Here is a 14,198-nt window from a genome sequence, read left to right as displayed (position 1 = left end):
TTGTCTGCATTTCTTGCAAGCCAGAACTTTGTCTATATTGAACGAATCTACAGCAAATTTTAATTCTTCTTGAGGTCAAGGTCTCTAATGTGAGTTTTTCTGAATATGTTATCGTTATGCTTGAATATTAAAGTGAAACATTTATCCGTGATGCAACTGGGATGTCAATTCCTCCCTAAGGCTCAAAAAAAGCAGGTATGCCAAAGCCCGAAGGCATTACATGAAAGGTCATCTAAAGACCGGTTCTTACTCGCACGGATGCTGTTGCCATAGCCCGTAGGCGGATAGGCCATGTCTTCAACTCTTACAATTTTGGGGTCCACGATCTTTTCTTTTTGGAGAAAAAAATTCCTTGTTGGCCACTAAAAGTTGTACATTTACTCGCATAGGGATAGGTCTGGATTCTGGAGCACAAATGCACAATCTATTTTGCAGTTTCGTGCCTGGTGAATTGAGCACGATGAAAAAATGGGCAAACAAGCTTCCTTGGTTGATCCGTTTCATCAATTTCACATGAGTAAACCACACTGCAAGCACTGGGTACAAGGAGGTTACAAGGAGAAGGTTACAAGGAGAAGCACTGGGCATCTGGATTTTGGGTGGACCAAAATGGATTCAGGAGGAAGAAGATTAGAAGGCCAACGAAAGCTCAAATACTAGCATGGAAGGAAAGCTTTTTTTTTCAATAGCATAGAAGGAAAGCTTGTTTCAAACAACTGTTTGATGGCCTCACAGCTAGAGGATTTATTACAACGCTACAAGCATGTTATCAAGGCTCATCTTCATATGACATGGATCCAAATCGTTGGTCTAAATAAGCCCCCTAAACATGCACATAGAAACAGTATATTCAGTCTCACCAGCTCAATTTGGACTGGGTATGGCTGCTGTGATGTTTGGACACAAACTGGAGTACAGTAAACTGAACTTATTAAGATGCTACATTTAAGCATTCTTTTCTTCAATACCAATGCACTTATCGCCCACGAGCTGCGGAAATATATACATTACATACTGACGGCCTTAGACCAAAGGGGATGAACAGGACTAACAACTAGGTAACGACAGGTCAATCATATGTTGACAAGCAGTGGAATAGTTAGGCTTCGGACTCGAGAAATATTAGCATAACTATCTTTATATATGATACAAGTTCATTCAACTCTTCATCAAAACAAAATTGGGCGAGGGGTTCCCTAACCAGTCAGCCGGACTGAAAAAAAATAAAGTGTCTAATAAGTAATGAAATTGAAAATAGAAACGTCAGAAAAGAGAAAAGAACAACAAATGCATACCTCTGGTGCCAAATGCTGATGAACTCTGTTTAGTGGGGCTCACTATCAGCATCACCAGTGAGGGAAGGGAAGGAAGGGATGGACTTCAGAACCAGTTTCCTGCCACTCCTACCGATTGGGGACAATCCTGGACCAGTTTGCAGGGGGGAGACCCTCTTCTTGTTGGGTGACACAACCTTGACTCTGGTGGTGCAAGATGAGCTCACTTCCTGGATATTTGACAAACCATCCACAAGAATCGGTTCCATAGCACAGGTTTCTGAAGGAGAAAGCAAAACATCTGCCTTCATGGGAGACTGAGAGTTGCGCAGTTGGGAAGAACATCCTGCTGTTGACACTGGCGGTTCGGAGCATGTAGATGGAAGCAAGTTTGAAGATCTGTAAGGGAGAACTCATCATCAAATTGTTAAGATCTATGGAGTTTCGCCAAGGGAGGCAAGACCGCAAGAATCAAGCTAACATCCATGCACAAGACATGCAAACCTGCAAGGCTCAAGCGAAGGTGTGGCAAATAGATCCTCGGTGGATGGAGGATCACCAGATTGACTGATCACAACCTGTTTGTCAAACGCAAGTTTCTCTTCCTTTGAGCGAGTGCCTTTTGATTTTGCTTCTTTCTCCATTTTCTCAGTAGTTAGCAGTAGCACCCCTTCAAGGGAAAATAAGAACATTAAGCCCTGGCATTGAATAATGATGACATCAAAAGGGTATATCATAAGTTAGCCCAACCAAACAAATTCAAATTAGCAAACTCAAGGGAGATTTGTCATTTAGTTATTTTTCAAAAACATCCTAAACATCTTTCAAGTTTCAACTAGTAAGGTAATTTGTTAAACATTTTACATATACACTACGGCCAACCATGAAACTCAGGGGATGGAAGACATCACATACCACAAAAAATAGGAAGCCAATAGCATTGTGAATGTTTCTTGAACAAAGTTTCTATCGACCCCTCACTAAATGAAACTTTGTTTTTGGCACCCCGTTTGAGCATAGTGGCAAGCCATACAATCTTCCTAAATGTTTAGCAAACATGGCTATGGGAACATGTATACAAGGCAAAATGGGAATAGATTCAGATGGCCAAACAATTTCATTGCCTGCTCCAATCATGAGCCACCATTCAAAGCTGAAGATCAAGTGGTATCCATGTTATACAGTCGTCCGACTAATCGCGATTAGTCGACCTTATCGCTCCGCTGGCTTCGATAAGTGAAACGACTAGCTTTTGTCGATAAGATGTCTGATCGTCCGACTAATCGTCGCCTAATCGCGATTAGTCGTCCGACTAGCTACTTGGACGATCAGGCCAAAACCAAAAGATGTCCAGCAGACCAGCACTCAAGCCCGCCGCCTGTACTGGGCTCAATTAGGCCCATTAGCCATTAGGGTTAGGTTAACTATATAACTTGCATCATTAGCCATTAGCCATTAGGGTTAGGTTAACTATATAACTTGCACCATTAGCCATTAGCCTGTACTGTGTGGGACAAGAATATGGAGTTCTGGACAGTTCAAACATCAAATCTCACAAGTAAGTGTCACCAAACTGACTATCATTGTGGTGTTCCTGCTTGCTATATAGTATATAAGTACATATACATGTACATATATGTCGTGGGATATATAGGACGACTATAGCGACGACTAGGACCGACTAGGGTCGACTAATTGACCTGATCGACGACTAGTCGCGACTAGTCGCCTTATCGGTGCCATGACGACTAGGTTCGACTAGACGACTGTATAACATTGAGTGGTATGTAAACACAAATTCAGTATTGTCCTATCCTGAAATTGCACGCTGCAACTACTTATATTTTAACCACTCAACTTCAAATCAACTAGTAGTTGTTTAATCTTCGCAGTCTTCTTTTACGCTAGGCATGCCAGTGATCTAGTGTTTAAGCCAGGGTATCCTTTTTTGAGTTGGTTATCAGATTGAGCAGCATCCCCGGTAGTTTATCCTTGATCACAAGATCCTAACTGGCTATTCCAAAATATTATATGAAATCCTGGCAAAAATGTACACTAATTTCAAATACGGAGCTGAAAAACTAAAGAAATAGTTATTGAGCTTGCACAGCAGTTTTAACCTAAAGTTGTGCTGTGGAAAAGGAACATGGCAATAAACTGGCAAGCACAAATTTTGTCGCATATTGGTTGTAGATTAGATGGAGAAGCACGTCAGCAGGTCAGTTGCATTTTTCTAAAGAAAAATATCAAGAAAGGATCAAAATTACCCTTACTTTGTCCAAAAGAATTCTTGCAACTCGCGCATCGGCAACTCATGGAGCATCCTACACCACTCTTTTGAGATAGAATAACATTAAATTAAATAAAGCACACGAGTAGTCAACATACTAACCAAGCAGGATTAAGTCAACAAAACCAAATAGCAAGTTACCTGAAAGCACTCGCAGTATTTTTTAAGGCAAGAAGACTTCCTGCAATTGCAGCCTCTTTTATGTCGAGCCGAAGCAGGAGTATTGTTAGAGTCATCCTATAAATCAAATGGCATGCAATTAAAAATAGTGAACAGAAAAGATAGATGCAACTAAAAGTAGCTGCTCTTACCCCAAAATCTGAACCAGAATCACATGCGCGTGTTACTGTTGGAGCAAATGCTAGAGGGTTAAGAGATTCAGTCCGCTTGCGAATACATGAAACTGTTTCCTCATGAGTATGATTATTCAAACAGCCTTGACATGAGCACAATCCTGAACAATAGACTTTAGCAGCAAAACACGTACAGTAACTGCAAAGAAATGACAAAGGATATGGTTATTATTTTAAATATCATGACAGGAATCTGCCAAAATGAGCTTGGTTCAAGCAGTTAAGACAATTTCATAAAGAGCAATGAACTAATGAAATCTGCTTGGGTTTTCAGATGTTAAGGCATTGCGTGTTGAAAGAAACAGGGAATTTGCAGCGGACAAACTGCACCGGGCTGTTACCCAGACAGTAAATATTTTTACATATGCCAAACAACCCATTTTACTTTGTATATGATGAAGGCACAAGTGCAGGGATTAACAACAGGCATGGAATATATAAAATGTTCAGACATGACTGAACTCTGAAGGCTGCTCGAACATGCATCAAATTTGTAATGGTTCCTAGTAGCTTACTAAATAGCAGAATACAAAAGTGCAACATGGTTTTCACTATTAACAATTCCAGATTAATCAGCCTACTCAGTATATAACAACACTGCCATTTGGAACTACAATCATAAATTGGAAATCTCAAAATATACCATATATTCACTTCTGGATTATTCTTTGTGCAAAAATATACAAAAAAAACTGTAATTACAGCTACATCGGAAGCTCGCCTGGCACAAACATACTCTAGATATGGCAGTAGAAAATTTGAACACTTTATCTTTGATGAGAAATTTTATTTAAAAATTCCACTGGTCAAACCTCAGGTACTCAAGTGCAATAAGAACATATAACAGTGCGTATGTGATACTGGTTTGAGTAAGGCAGAAAGCTAAAAGCACTACTTAGAAGGATGACTGCCACTACCACCTAAACCACCATAACTCAAAACTAGATCACCCAACATTTCTCAAAGACAGGGAGAAAAAACTGCCAGAAACCTGAAAATTATCATAAATTTTTGGGTTTCTCTTTAGCAAACTAAATTCCAAACATTTTATGATGAGCTGATATTCAAATGGAAAACTGAATCACTTATTGTTGGTGTATATATGAGCCCATGTATAGAGGCCCATCTAGAGGCCCATGTATAGGATCTATATATCCCACCCTTCTAGAGTTTGGAGGAATACAAGCAATTATTCTCTCAATCATGGTATCATTAGCCTAGGGTTAAGTTTCCTCTCTCCTCCCTCCCCTCCCAGCCGCCCGCAGCAACCGCCGCCACCGGCCCATGGCCGGCCGGCCGCCGGCGCCACAGGCCTCCTCCTTCCCCCTTCCCCGCTCCTCCCTTCCTCTGCTCCGCGCGCCGCGTGGGCCGCCGCCCCGTCCTCTACCCCTGCAGCCGCCGCGCAGGCCGCCGCCCAACGCGCCGCCGGCAAGCAGCCTGCCGCCGACGCCACGCCCGATCCCCCGGCCCTCCGTGGGCAGCAGCCCGACGCCGCTCTCACCGCGGCCCTCCTCGCCGCCAAGTCGGAGGCCGCGGCGGCCCAGGAGCGGGTCCGTGTGGCCGCCCTCGCTTGGGAGCGTGAGCGCGCCACGGCCGACGCTCTAGCTCGCCGGGTCGCTGAGGCGGAGCACTACATCCTCCTCCCCGGCCCGCGGCCCGCCGTCACCTTCGTCGAGCACGCCGCCTCCTCTTCCCACCAGGCCCCGCCCTCTGGTTCCGGACCCCGGCACGAACCGACCGACTTCATGATCGCCCAACTCCACCTTCAGGCCGCCAGCGTCCAAAACATCAGGGCCCTGGTCACCGTCCTCCTCGACCCCACGTCCTCCTTCTACGGACGCTGGCGGGACCAGGTCCTCCTCGCCCTCCGCCGCTACGCCCTCGACGACCACGTCCTCCTCGACACGCCGATCGCGGCGCGAGATGTGGTGTGGCTGCGCCTCGACAACGTCGCCATGTCCTGGATCTTTGGGACCATCTCCCTAGATCTTCAGGACCTCGTCCGGACCCACGGCGGCATCGCGCGACTGGCCTGGGTGGCGCTCGAGGGGCAGTTCCTCGGCAACGCCGAGTTCCGCGCTCTCCAGCTCGACGCCAGCTTCCGCACCTTCGAGCAGGGGGACCTCTCCGTCGGTGAGTTCTGCCGGCGGATGAAGGGCATGGCTGATGCTCTTTACGACCTCGGGTGTTCAGTGTCTAATTGGGTCTTGGTGGTCAATGTCGTGCGCGGCCTGAGCAGCACCTATGACCACCTGAAGACATGGATCACCCGCCAGCGGCCCTTCCCCTCCTTTCTGCAGGTCCGGGACGACCTCGCCCTCGATGAGATCACCAGGGGTCTCGCGCCCGGATCGTCCTCGTCCACCCCCCACCGCGCTCGTTGCTGCTCCACCGGCTTCCTCCGCCGCTCCTGCCACCTCCCTCCTTGGTGCTGCTCCTGCCGGGCAGGCAAGAGGTGGGTGGGGGGGGCGGGGTGGTGGTGGAGCTGGTGGCCCTGCTTCTGGGGGTACCGGTACCGGTGGGGGCCGTCGGGGCGCGCCGGCTCCGGCTCCGGCTCCGGCTCCTGCCCCTGGAGGTACGCCCTGGCCATCCTTCAGCAACCTATGGTCAGGGCGCATCTCGATGTGGCCGTTCCAGGGTCGGGGGGGGCTCGTCCTCAGCTCCAGCCGGCGGCCATGTTCACCAGTGCTGCTCCCCTCTTCGCGCCGTCCTGGACCCCGCTTGCTCAGCCCAGCCAGCAACCGACCTGGCCTGGGGGGTGGGACCAGGCCGCTCTGGCGCAGTCCTTCAACACCATGGGGCTGACGCCGCCGGTCAGCACCGAGTGGATCGCCGACTCGGGTGCCTCCTTCCACACCACCCCAGATGCCGGTATCCTCTCTTCTGTCCGACCCCCACACCATGGTTGGTGATGGGTCTTACCTTCCTGTAACCGCTGTGGGTTCTGCTCCTGGTTCATTTCGTCTTCCCAATGTCCTTGTTGCTCCTCAGATGGTTCACAACCTTCTTTTCATTCGCCAGTTTACTGCTGAGAATTCTTGTTCCATTGAATTTGACTCTTCTGGTCTTACTGTGAAGGATTCGGCTTCCCGGCGTCCGCTCCTCCGATGTGACAGCTCGGGACCCCTTTACACTCTTCGTCTTCCTGCTTCCGCTGCTCCGCCTTCGACTCCTTCGTCTGCTGCTTTTGCCGTGACGCCGTCTTCCACCACCTGGCACCGCCGGCTTGGTCACCCCGGGCGCGATGTTTTGGCTCAGCTGAGTCGTAGTACCGATGTTCCATGTACTAGGACTCCTGTTGAGCACCTCTGTCATGCGTGCCAGTTAGGTCGTCATGTTAGACTTTCTTTTTCTTCTTCTTCGCATGCTGCGCATGCCTTCGATCTTGTCCACTGTGACCTGTGGACATCTCATGTACTCAGCATGTCTGGCTATAAATACTATCTGGTGGTGGTTGATGATTTTTCTCACTACTCTTGGACTTTTCCTTTGCGCGCCAAGTCTGAGACCTTTCCCACCCTCCTCCACTTCTTTGCCTGGGTGTCCACTCAGTTCGGCCTCACCATTAAGGCCGTCCAGTGCGACAACGGGTGCGAGTTCGATAACTCCACCTCCCGTTCCTTCTTCCTTTCTCGGGGTGTTCAGCTGCGTATGTCTTGTCCGTATACCTCTCCTCAGAACGGCAAGGCTAAGCAGATGATTCGCACGACGAATGACGTCGTGCGCACCCTTCTGATCCAGGCCTCTCTACTCCCGCGCTTTTGGGCTGAGAGTCTCCACACCGCCACCTACTTGCTTAACCGTCTTCCGTCCACTGCCTCTCCTGCTCCCACTCCACACCACGCTCTTTTCGATACCCCTCCTCGCTACGATCACCTTCGGGTCTTCGGGTGTGCGTGTTACCCTAACACCACCGCCACCGCTTCTCACAAGCTGGCGCCCCACTTGACTCGTTGTGTGTTCCTTGGGTACTCCCCTGACCACAAGGGGTACCGATGCTTTGACCTCACCTCTCGTCGGGTCCTGATCTCCCGACACGTCGTGTTTGACGAGTCGGATTTTCCCTACTCCACCTCCACCACACCTTCTCCTGACCCCGAGCTGGATTCACTGTTTTCGACTGACCCGGTGGTTCAACCACCGTTACCTGTCTGTCCTTTCCCTGCAGGTTTTCCCGGTGCACCGGCACCGCTTCCGGTGACCCCTGCTGCGTCGAGCGCGGCCCCGGTGCCCGCAGTCGCCCCACGCGCAGCCCCCGGACCTCCTGTCGTGCGGTGTGCGGCCCCGGGGTCTCCTGCTGGGCCACGCGCGGCCCCGGAGCCTCTCCCTGCACCGCCGCGGTACGCTCAGCCGGTTCAGGTGTACCGGCGTCGTTCGACACCGGCTCCGAAGGCTCCTGCGACGCCTACAACGGAGCCGTCACCGCCGCCGCCTCCGCCGGTTCACTCTCTAGTCGAGCCGGCGGTGTACCACGCGCCAGTCGTCCATTGGGATCCTCGACATATCCATATCATGGTGACTCGACAGATGGCGTCTCAGGCCGCGACTCTCTCCGCCAACGAGGGGGAGCCGCGGGTCTCTCCGGTACCCTCCTCTGTCCGCGACCCCTTTGCGGATCCTCACTGGCGTCGCGCGATGGAAGAGAAGTACGCGGCTCTTCTTGCCAACTAGACGTGGGACCTCGTGCCGCGTCCGTCTGGTTGCAATGTGTTGACTGGCAAGTGGATCTAGACGTACAAGCGTCGGGCTGACGGCACACTAGAGCGCTACAAGCCTCGCTGGGTCCTCCGGGGTTTTACCCAGCGGCCTGGTGTGGACTATGATGAGACCTTCAGTCCAGGGATGAAGCCCGCTACAGTGCGCACGGTCCTCTCACGCTTCGGGCCTGTGCACCAGCTGAACGTGAAGAATGCTTTTCTTCACGGCACTCTGTCAGAGGCTGTCTACTGCTCTCAGCCAGCGGGATTTGTGGACTCGAGTCGTCCGGATATGGTCTGCCGGCTCAACAAGTCTCTCTATGGTCTGAAGCAGGCTCCTCGGGCTTGGTACTCTCGGTTCGCCACGTTCTTGCTGACATTGGGGTTCACCGATGCCAAGTCTGATACGTCTCTCTTCATCTACCGCCGTGGGGATGAGATTGCACATCTACTGCTCTATGTCGATGATATTGTGCTCACAACCTCCAGTCAGCAGTTGCTTCAGAGTATCATCTCCTCTCTGCAGCAGGAGTTTGCTATGAAAGATCTGGGTCAGCTCCACCACTTCTTAGGCTTCACTGTTGAGACTCGCCCGTTTGGCCTTCTCCTTCACCAGCAGCAGTACGCACTTGATATTCTGAAGCGGGCTGGTATGACTGATTGCAAGCCCTGCTCCACTCCTATCAACACTCAGCCGAAGCTGTCTGCTGATCTGGGTGATCCGGTGGCTGATCCTACTGCCTACCGGAGTCTCGCCGGCGCTTTGCAGTACCTCACCTTCAACAGGCCGGACCTCACCTACGCTGTTCAACAGGTCTGTCTCCATATGCATGATCCATGGGAGTCACACCTTGCTGCGCTGAAGCGTCTCCTCCACTACGTCTGTGCCACTGTGGACCTCGGCCTGGTGCTTCACCGCTCGTCCTCTGCTGAGCTGGTGGTCTACACCGACGCTGACTGGGCTGGCTGCCCGGACACTCGTCGCTCCACTTCCGGCTACGCCGTCTTCCTGGGCGGCAACCTGGTCTCCTGGTCGTCCAAACGGCAACCGGTTGTCTCCCGCTCCAGTGCCGAGGCGGAGTACCGGACTGTCGCTAACGGCGTGGCGGAGGCGTCCTGGCTACGACAGCTCTTGGCGGAGCTCCAAAGCCCGCTCGCCAAGAGCACGCTCGTCTACTGCGACAACGTCAGCGCCTTGTATCTCTCCACCAACCCCGTCCAGCATCAGCGGACGAAGCATGTGGAGATCGACCTACACTTCGTGCGCAACAGGGTCGCCGTCGGCGATGTTCGGGTACTCCATGTCCCGACTACCTCCCAGTTTGCCGACATCTTCAGCAAGGGATTACCCTTCTCGACCTTCTCGGAGTTTCGCTCTAGCCTCAACGTAGCAGGTGGCTAGTTGTGGCTGCGGGGGGTATTTGCCCTTTGCACTCTCTTTGTACTCTCTTATTGTCCAGTCTTGAACACCGCTGCGCCGGTTGTTCAGACTGGGGGGGTGTTGGTGTATATGTGAGCTCATGTATAAAGGTCTATCTAGAGGCCCATGTATATGATCTATATATCCCACCCTTATAGGGTTTGGAGGAATACAAGTAATTATTCTCTCCATCACTTATTTCTGTATGAAAAGCAAAATAAGTATTTTCACTCGAAATTTTCTATTATTGAGTTGCATGCACCGACCAGTTCAACCCATAAGCTTAAGTTGATGGGAAGAGGTGGGCAATTCACTTATATTACAACACTCCCCCTCACATAGAGGCTCCCTCAGGCCTCAGACGTGGAATAGGAGCGAGCAACAATTATTTTATTTAATTGTGCTAACCAGGATTCGAACTCGAGACCTCTAACTTTGATATCATATTGAGTTGCATGCACCAACCAATTCAACCCATAAGCTTAAGCTGATGGGGAGAGGTGCGCAATTCACTTATATTCCGACATCTACATCAGTTTAAAACAACCTGATTTCCAGCCAATTTCAATGTGTTTTGGTTCGAGACAGCTAGATATAAAATCAAGCATATGCATGTATTGTGTCTTATACCTGAACTGCCAGTAGACCATATCATTTTGTGACTACAAGCAACTTAGAATAATTGAAGTAGGAAATATCATATTGTTTGCTTTCATACACATGATTTTTCACCCTTAAGGATATAGGTAAAGTGGACTAGAAAAATAACAGTATAATGCAAGGAACCTTACAGTTTTAAGCACTTTGACTTTTTACAGCTACAACGTTTGCATGAGCCACCATCACCATTTTGTAACTTGCGCCTGCAAAGTTTCAAAGATTTTGTTATCTACTGAGTAAACATTATAAGAAAAGAGGCATACCTTACTAAGCTTTTCTTCTTGTAACTTTCTTGGCAAGACTCATCAGCACTAGGCATGGTCTTCTGAGAAGAGTGATCATCATGAATAAGAGTGTTTACCTCACTGCTATACAGACCCGTCTCACTGCAAGAAACTATTGTTGGCGGACTATTATGTTCAGGTGGCAGTGGAGGATTACTTGTGAATGGCATGTTGTTGGATGCATTCGAGACAACAGAATTCAGATGCAAACCAATACCAGGCAATGCATACACAGGGGACCTCGAAGGCTTCAGGTAGTTATCGCCACATATATTTGTATGATGAAGATTCGAGACACTTTGTCCACTCAAATCAGATGTCTGTACCTTCTCATTAAAAAGGCTACGCCTATTCATACCACCGCAATGATGCTCTGACAATGCCTGAAGGATGAAAATTTTGTTACTTGTGCTTCTCTGACAAGAACTTCAAATAGAAAAATAAAAGCATAAATATGTGCTGCAGTCAAATCAAGATTGCACCACTAGTTCCGTTATATTACATACAATTTACATGTATCCAACATTCAACTGTACAGTATCTAGCTAGTTAATACAGACAGAATGAAGATTCAAATTTGGTATCACAGAATTAGTCAACAACAACAGAATGAAGATTCAAATTTGGTATCACAGAATTAGTCAAATTGTAAAAAAAAAAAACAAATAAGCACTTCTACCATCACAAAAACATAAATTAAACATAAAGGTAAGACAGAATTATAGGTGGTATCAACAAATTCTTCATTACCATGCCATCACTGGGAACTTTGAATGCGTCAAAAAAATATTCATTTGAAACCAACTGGCTTTGAATAACACCAGGGAGCATTTGTGGGTCATGATTAGTTGCAGCACCTTCTGCAGCACCAGCATAGTAAACATGAGTGTCATCTGCAGCACTCTGGATATAACAGCCAGTTGACCCATCCAAAAGTTTTCTTCTTGAATCCTCCAGGTTTCCTTGAGCCATTGGCATGATGGATTTGCTAAATATGACATCACTTCTTAGTTTCCAGCTCAATTGTTGCGCTTCTAATGACAGGTCTAATTTTGACATGACACCATCACCAGTACCAGAACGTGAGATCAAGTGGCTTAAACTGCAAGCTGCTTGGTCATCATTATACTGTTTAGTCAGCTCATTCTCCTGAACATTTCTTCCAGATGTTGATGAGTCCAATTGGTCAACGCCATTCTGATCATAGCATGTGCTTGATAGCTTTATTTGCCCCATATCTGGACTATGATCTACTTTACCATCAGTATCCTGTTTCTTGGCATCTCCCAAGATTTCACTACCAAGCGGGATGGGTTGAGACAAAATTGTTGCATACTCAGAAGGACTACATTTTTCTGAAGCAATTGTTGGGGATCCATAGCAGCTAGAAATCCCTATCTGATTCGTTTGGCAATTGGGACTGAGCCCTTGAGAAAGTTGAACATAGCCATCCCTGGTCCACATGAAAACAGGTCCAGTTTTAAGTGTTGAAAACATATAAATCAGAAAAAAAATAGAATTTTACCTGGTTCCAGGTTTATATTCCTTTTGTGGATTAACTTGCGGCGAGGTGAAGATTGATGAAGCAGGTACTAAATCAGATGACTTGAATAGCTGGACATTTTGTGCTGAACCTAGAAGCTTGGGTGTTGCTATAGGGGATAGACTATTGATGAAATCGAAGACAGGAGAATCCTGTAAATGGAAAACCTAATTAGAAACTCAAGACTCAAGGAAACTTGATTAAGAAATGAGTATCTTACTATCTTATAACTCAAGACTCAAGGAAACTTTATCAATAAATGAGTATCTTATAACTCAAGAATCAAGGAAACTTGATTAAGAAATGAGTATCTTATGATCTGAGTGTAGAGTAGTCATCTTTTTGCATGAAAAATGAAATCACACTGCAAAATTATTAATTCGTTAACTGTGATTGAGGTTGTTTGGTGCTCTCTCTCCAAAAATACATACTATGGTCTGAAACCACCCACGCTAGCATTAACCATGCTACTTTATGTTTTGTGCAAGTGTTTGGACAAGAGGAACACAAAGAAAAGACATATGTGCCAAAATTCTTTACACTATCAAACGCATGATTTGCATTGCCATGGATAACAATTCTAATCTTTACAGTATGAAAATTCACAGAAAATGTTGTAATAACTCTAGGGAGCCTGATAATAAACAGATAGGAGAAGACTGTCAGCCGCAGCCTGCAGGAGTTGGATCTTAACCTTAAGGGGTGTTTGATTTATGGAGTGAACTGGCCCATTATGTGTTTAGAAGAATGACTCCATCCCTCATGTAGAAGTTTACGCAAATCTTGTGCATGTGACTATATGGTGAGGCATGACCTAGTCACTGATCAGCCCATTCCATTCTTAAACCAAACAAAATGTGAGGAGTGAGAAGGTGATGGATCACCCCATTCCTCAACCTAAACACCCCATAAGCTTCAGTGCTTCACCATGAGAAGAGCTCGATTTGGAAACAATTTCGTGTGTCGACTAACAACTCCGAAATATTCCCTCCCAAAACCCATCAGCTAAACCACCAGGTATCATAAAAGATCCAAATGTGTCCCCTCAAATCCAGAAATGCTTCCTACGAGCATCAACATACGGGAAAAGTTGTGGGGGGAATGCTTTGATTAGCGAGGTGAACCACCAAAATGCAGCCAAACGTTCCCTCTCCATCCCCACATCAACGCTAGTCCGAAGATCGGAGAAGCGATAGCCAATCACCATCAATTGCAGCCCGTCCTAAACCCTAACCACCCCATGAAAACCCCAACCGGCGGACCCAGAGAACCCAATCGGCCAAACAATTCCCCAAAAGGTAATCCGGGAAGACGAACGAACTGACACAAACCCCCCCCCCCCCCCCCCCATGCGTTCGTCAGGCCACCCGTTCAACCGAGCACATCATTCCCATCCCAAATCCCAGCGCAGCACACCACCGTCGTCGGAGAACAAGGAGAAAGGAGGAACCTTTGCATTGGCACTAGAAACAGAAGCGGCGAACCGCGGCAGGGGGCGGCGGGGGTGAGGAGTAGAACCGACCTCGTAGAGCGAGACGGCGGCGGATGGCGGTCGACCGGCTGGGGCTGGGGGGCTCTCCGGCGGGTCCATCCGCACCGGCGATGTCGGGAGAGGTCGCCCGCGCCGCCGGTGGCGTCTCCGTCTCTTCCCTCGAACGCCCTCGGCTCCCCAATCAC

General features: G+C 48.4%; 1 protein-coding gene across 1 annotated transcript; it reads right to left on the bottom strand.

Moving 5' to 3' along the window:
- Window positions 1-811: 811 nt before the first annotated feature.
- LOC120693458 lies at window positions 812-14,190 on the bottom strand. Its single transcript, XM_039976902.1, has 10 exons — window positions 14,044-14,190; window positions 12,504-12,673; window positions 11,729-12,431; window positions 10,826-11,361; window positions 3,876-4,056; window positions 3,706-3,801; window positions 3,548-3,608; window positions 1,779-1,944; window positions 1,296-1,673; window positions 812-1,213 (listed from the first exon to the last, which is right to left on the bottom strand). The coding sequence occupies exons 1-4, from the start codon at window positions 14,110-14,112 to the stop codon at window positions 10,924-10,926; spliced, it is 1,380 nt and encodes a 459-aa protein (XP_039832836.1). The 5' UTR covers window positions 14,113-14,190; the 3' UTR covers window positions 812-1,213; window positions 1,296-1,673; window positions 1,779-1,944; window positions 3,548-3,608; window positions 3,706-3,801; window positions 3,876-4,056; window positions 10,826-10,923.
- Window positions 14,191-14,198: the final 8 nt, after the last annotated feature.

Source organism: Panicum virgatum, chromosome 9N, assembly GCF_016808335.1.
Source record: "Panicum virgatum strain AP13 chromosome 9N, P.virgatum_v5, whole genome shotgun sequence".
Taxonomy (NCBI): domain Eukaryota; kingdom Viridiplantae; phylum Streptophyta; class Magnoliopsida; order Poales; family Poaceae; genus Panicum; species Panicum virgatum.
Note: the sequence above shows the minus strand (reverse complement) of the source record. Positions and strands in the feature narration are given on the sequence as shown.

Coding starts and splice junctions, on each gene's coding strand:
- LOC120693458 (XM_039976902.1), bottom strand. CDS start 14,112: ATGGACCCGCCGGAGAGCCCCCCAGCCCCAGCCGGTCGACCGCCATCC. Junction 12,674..14,043: donor CCGCCGTCTCGCTCTACGAG/GTCGGTTCTACT, acceptor TTCCATTTACAG/GATTCTCCTGTCTTCGATTT. Junction 12,432..12,503: donor GAATATAAACCTGGAACCAG/GTAAAATTCTAT, acceptor CATGTGGACCAG/GGATGGCTATGTTCAACTTT.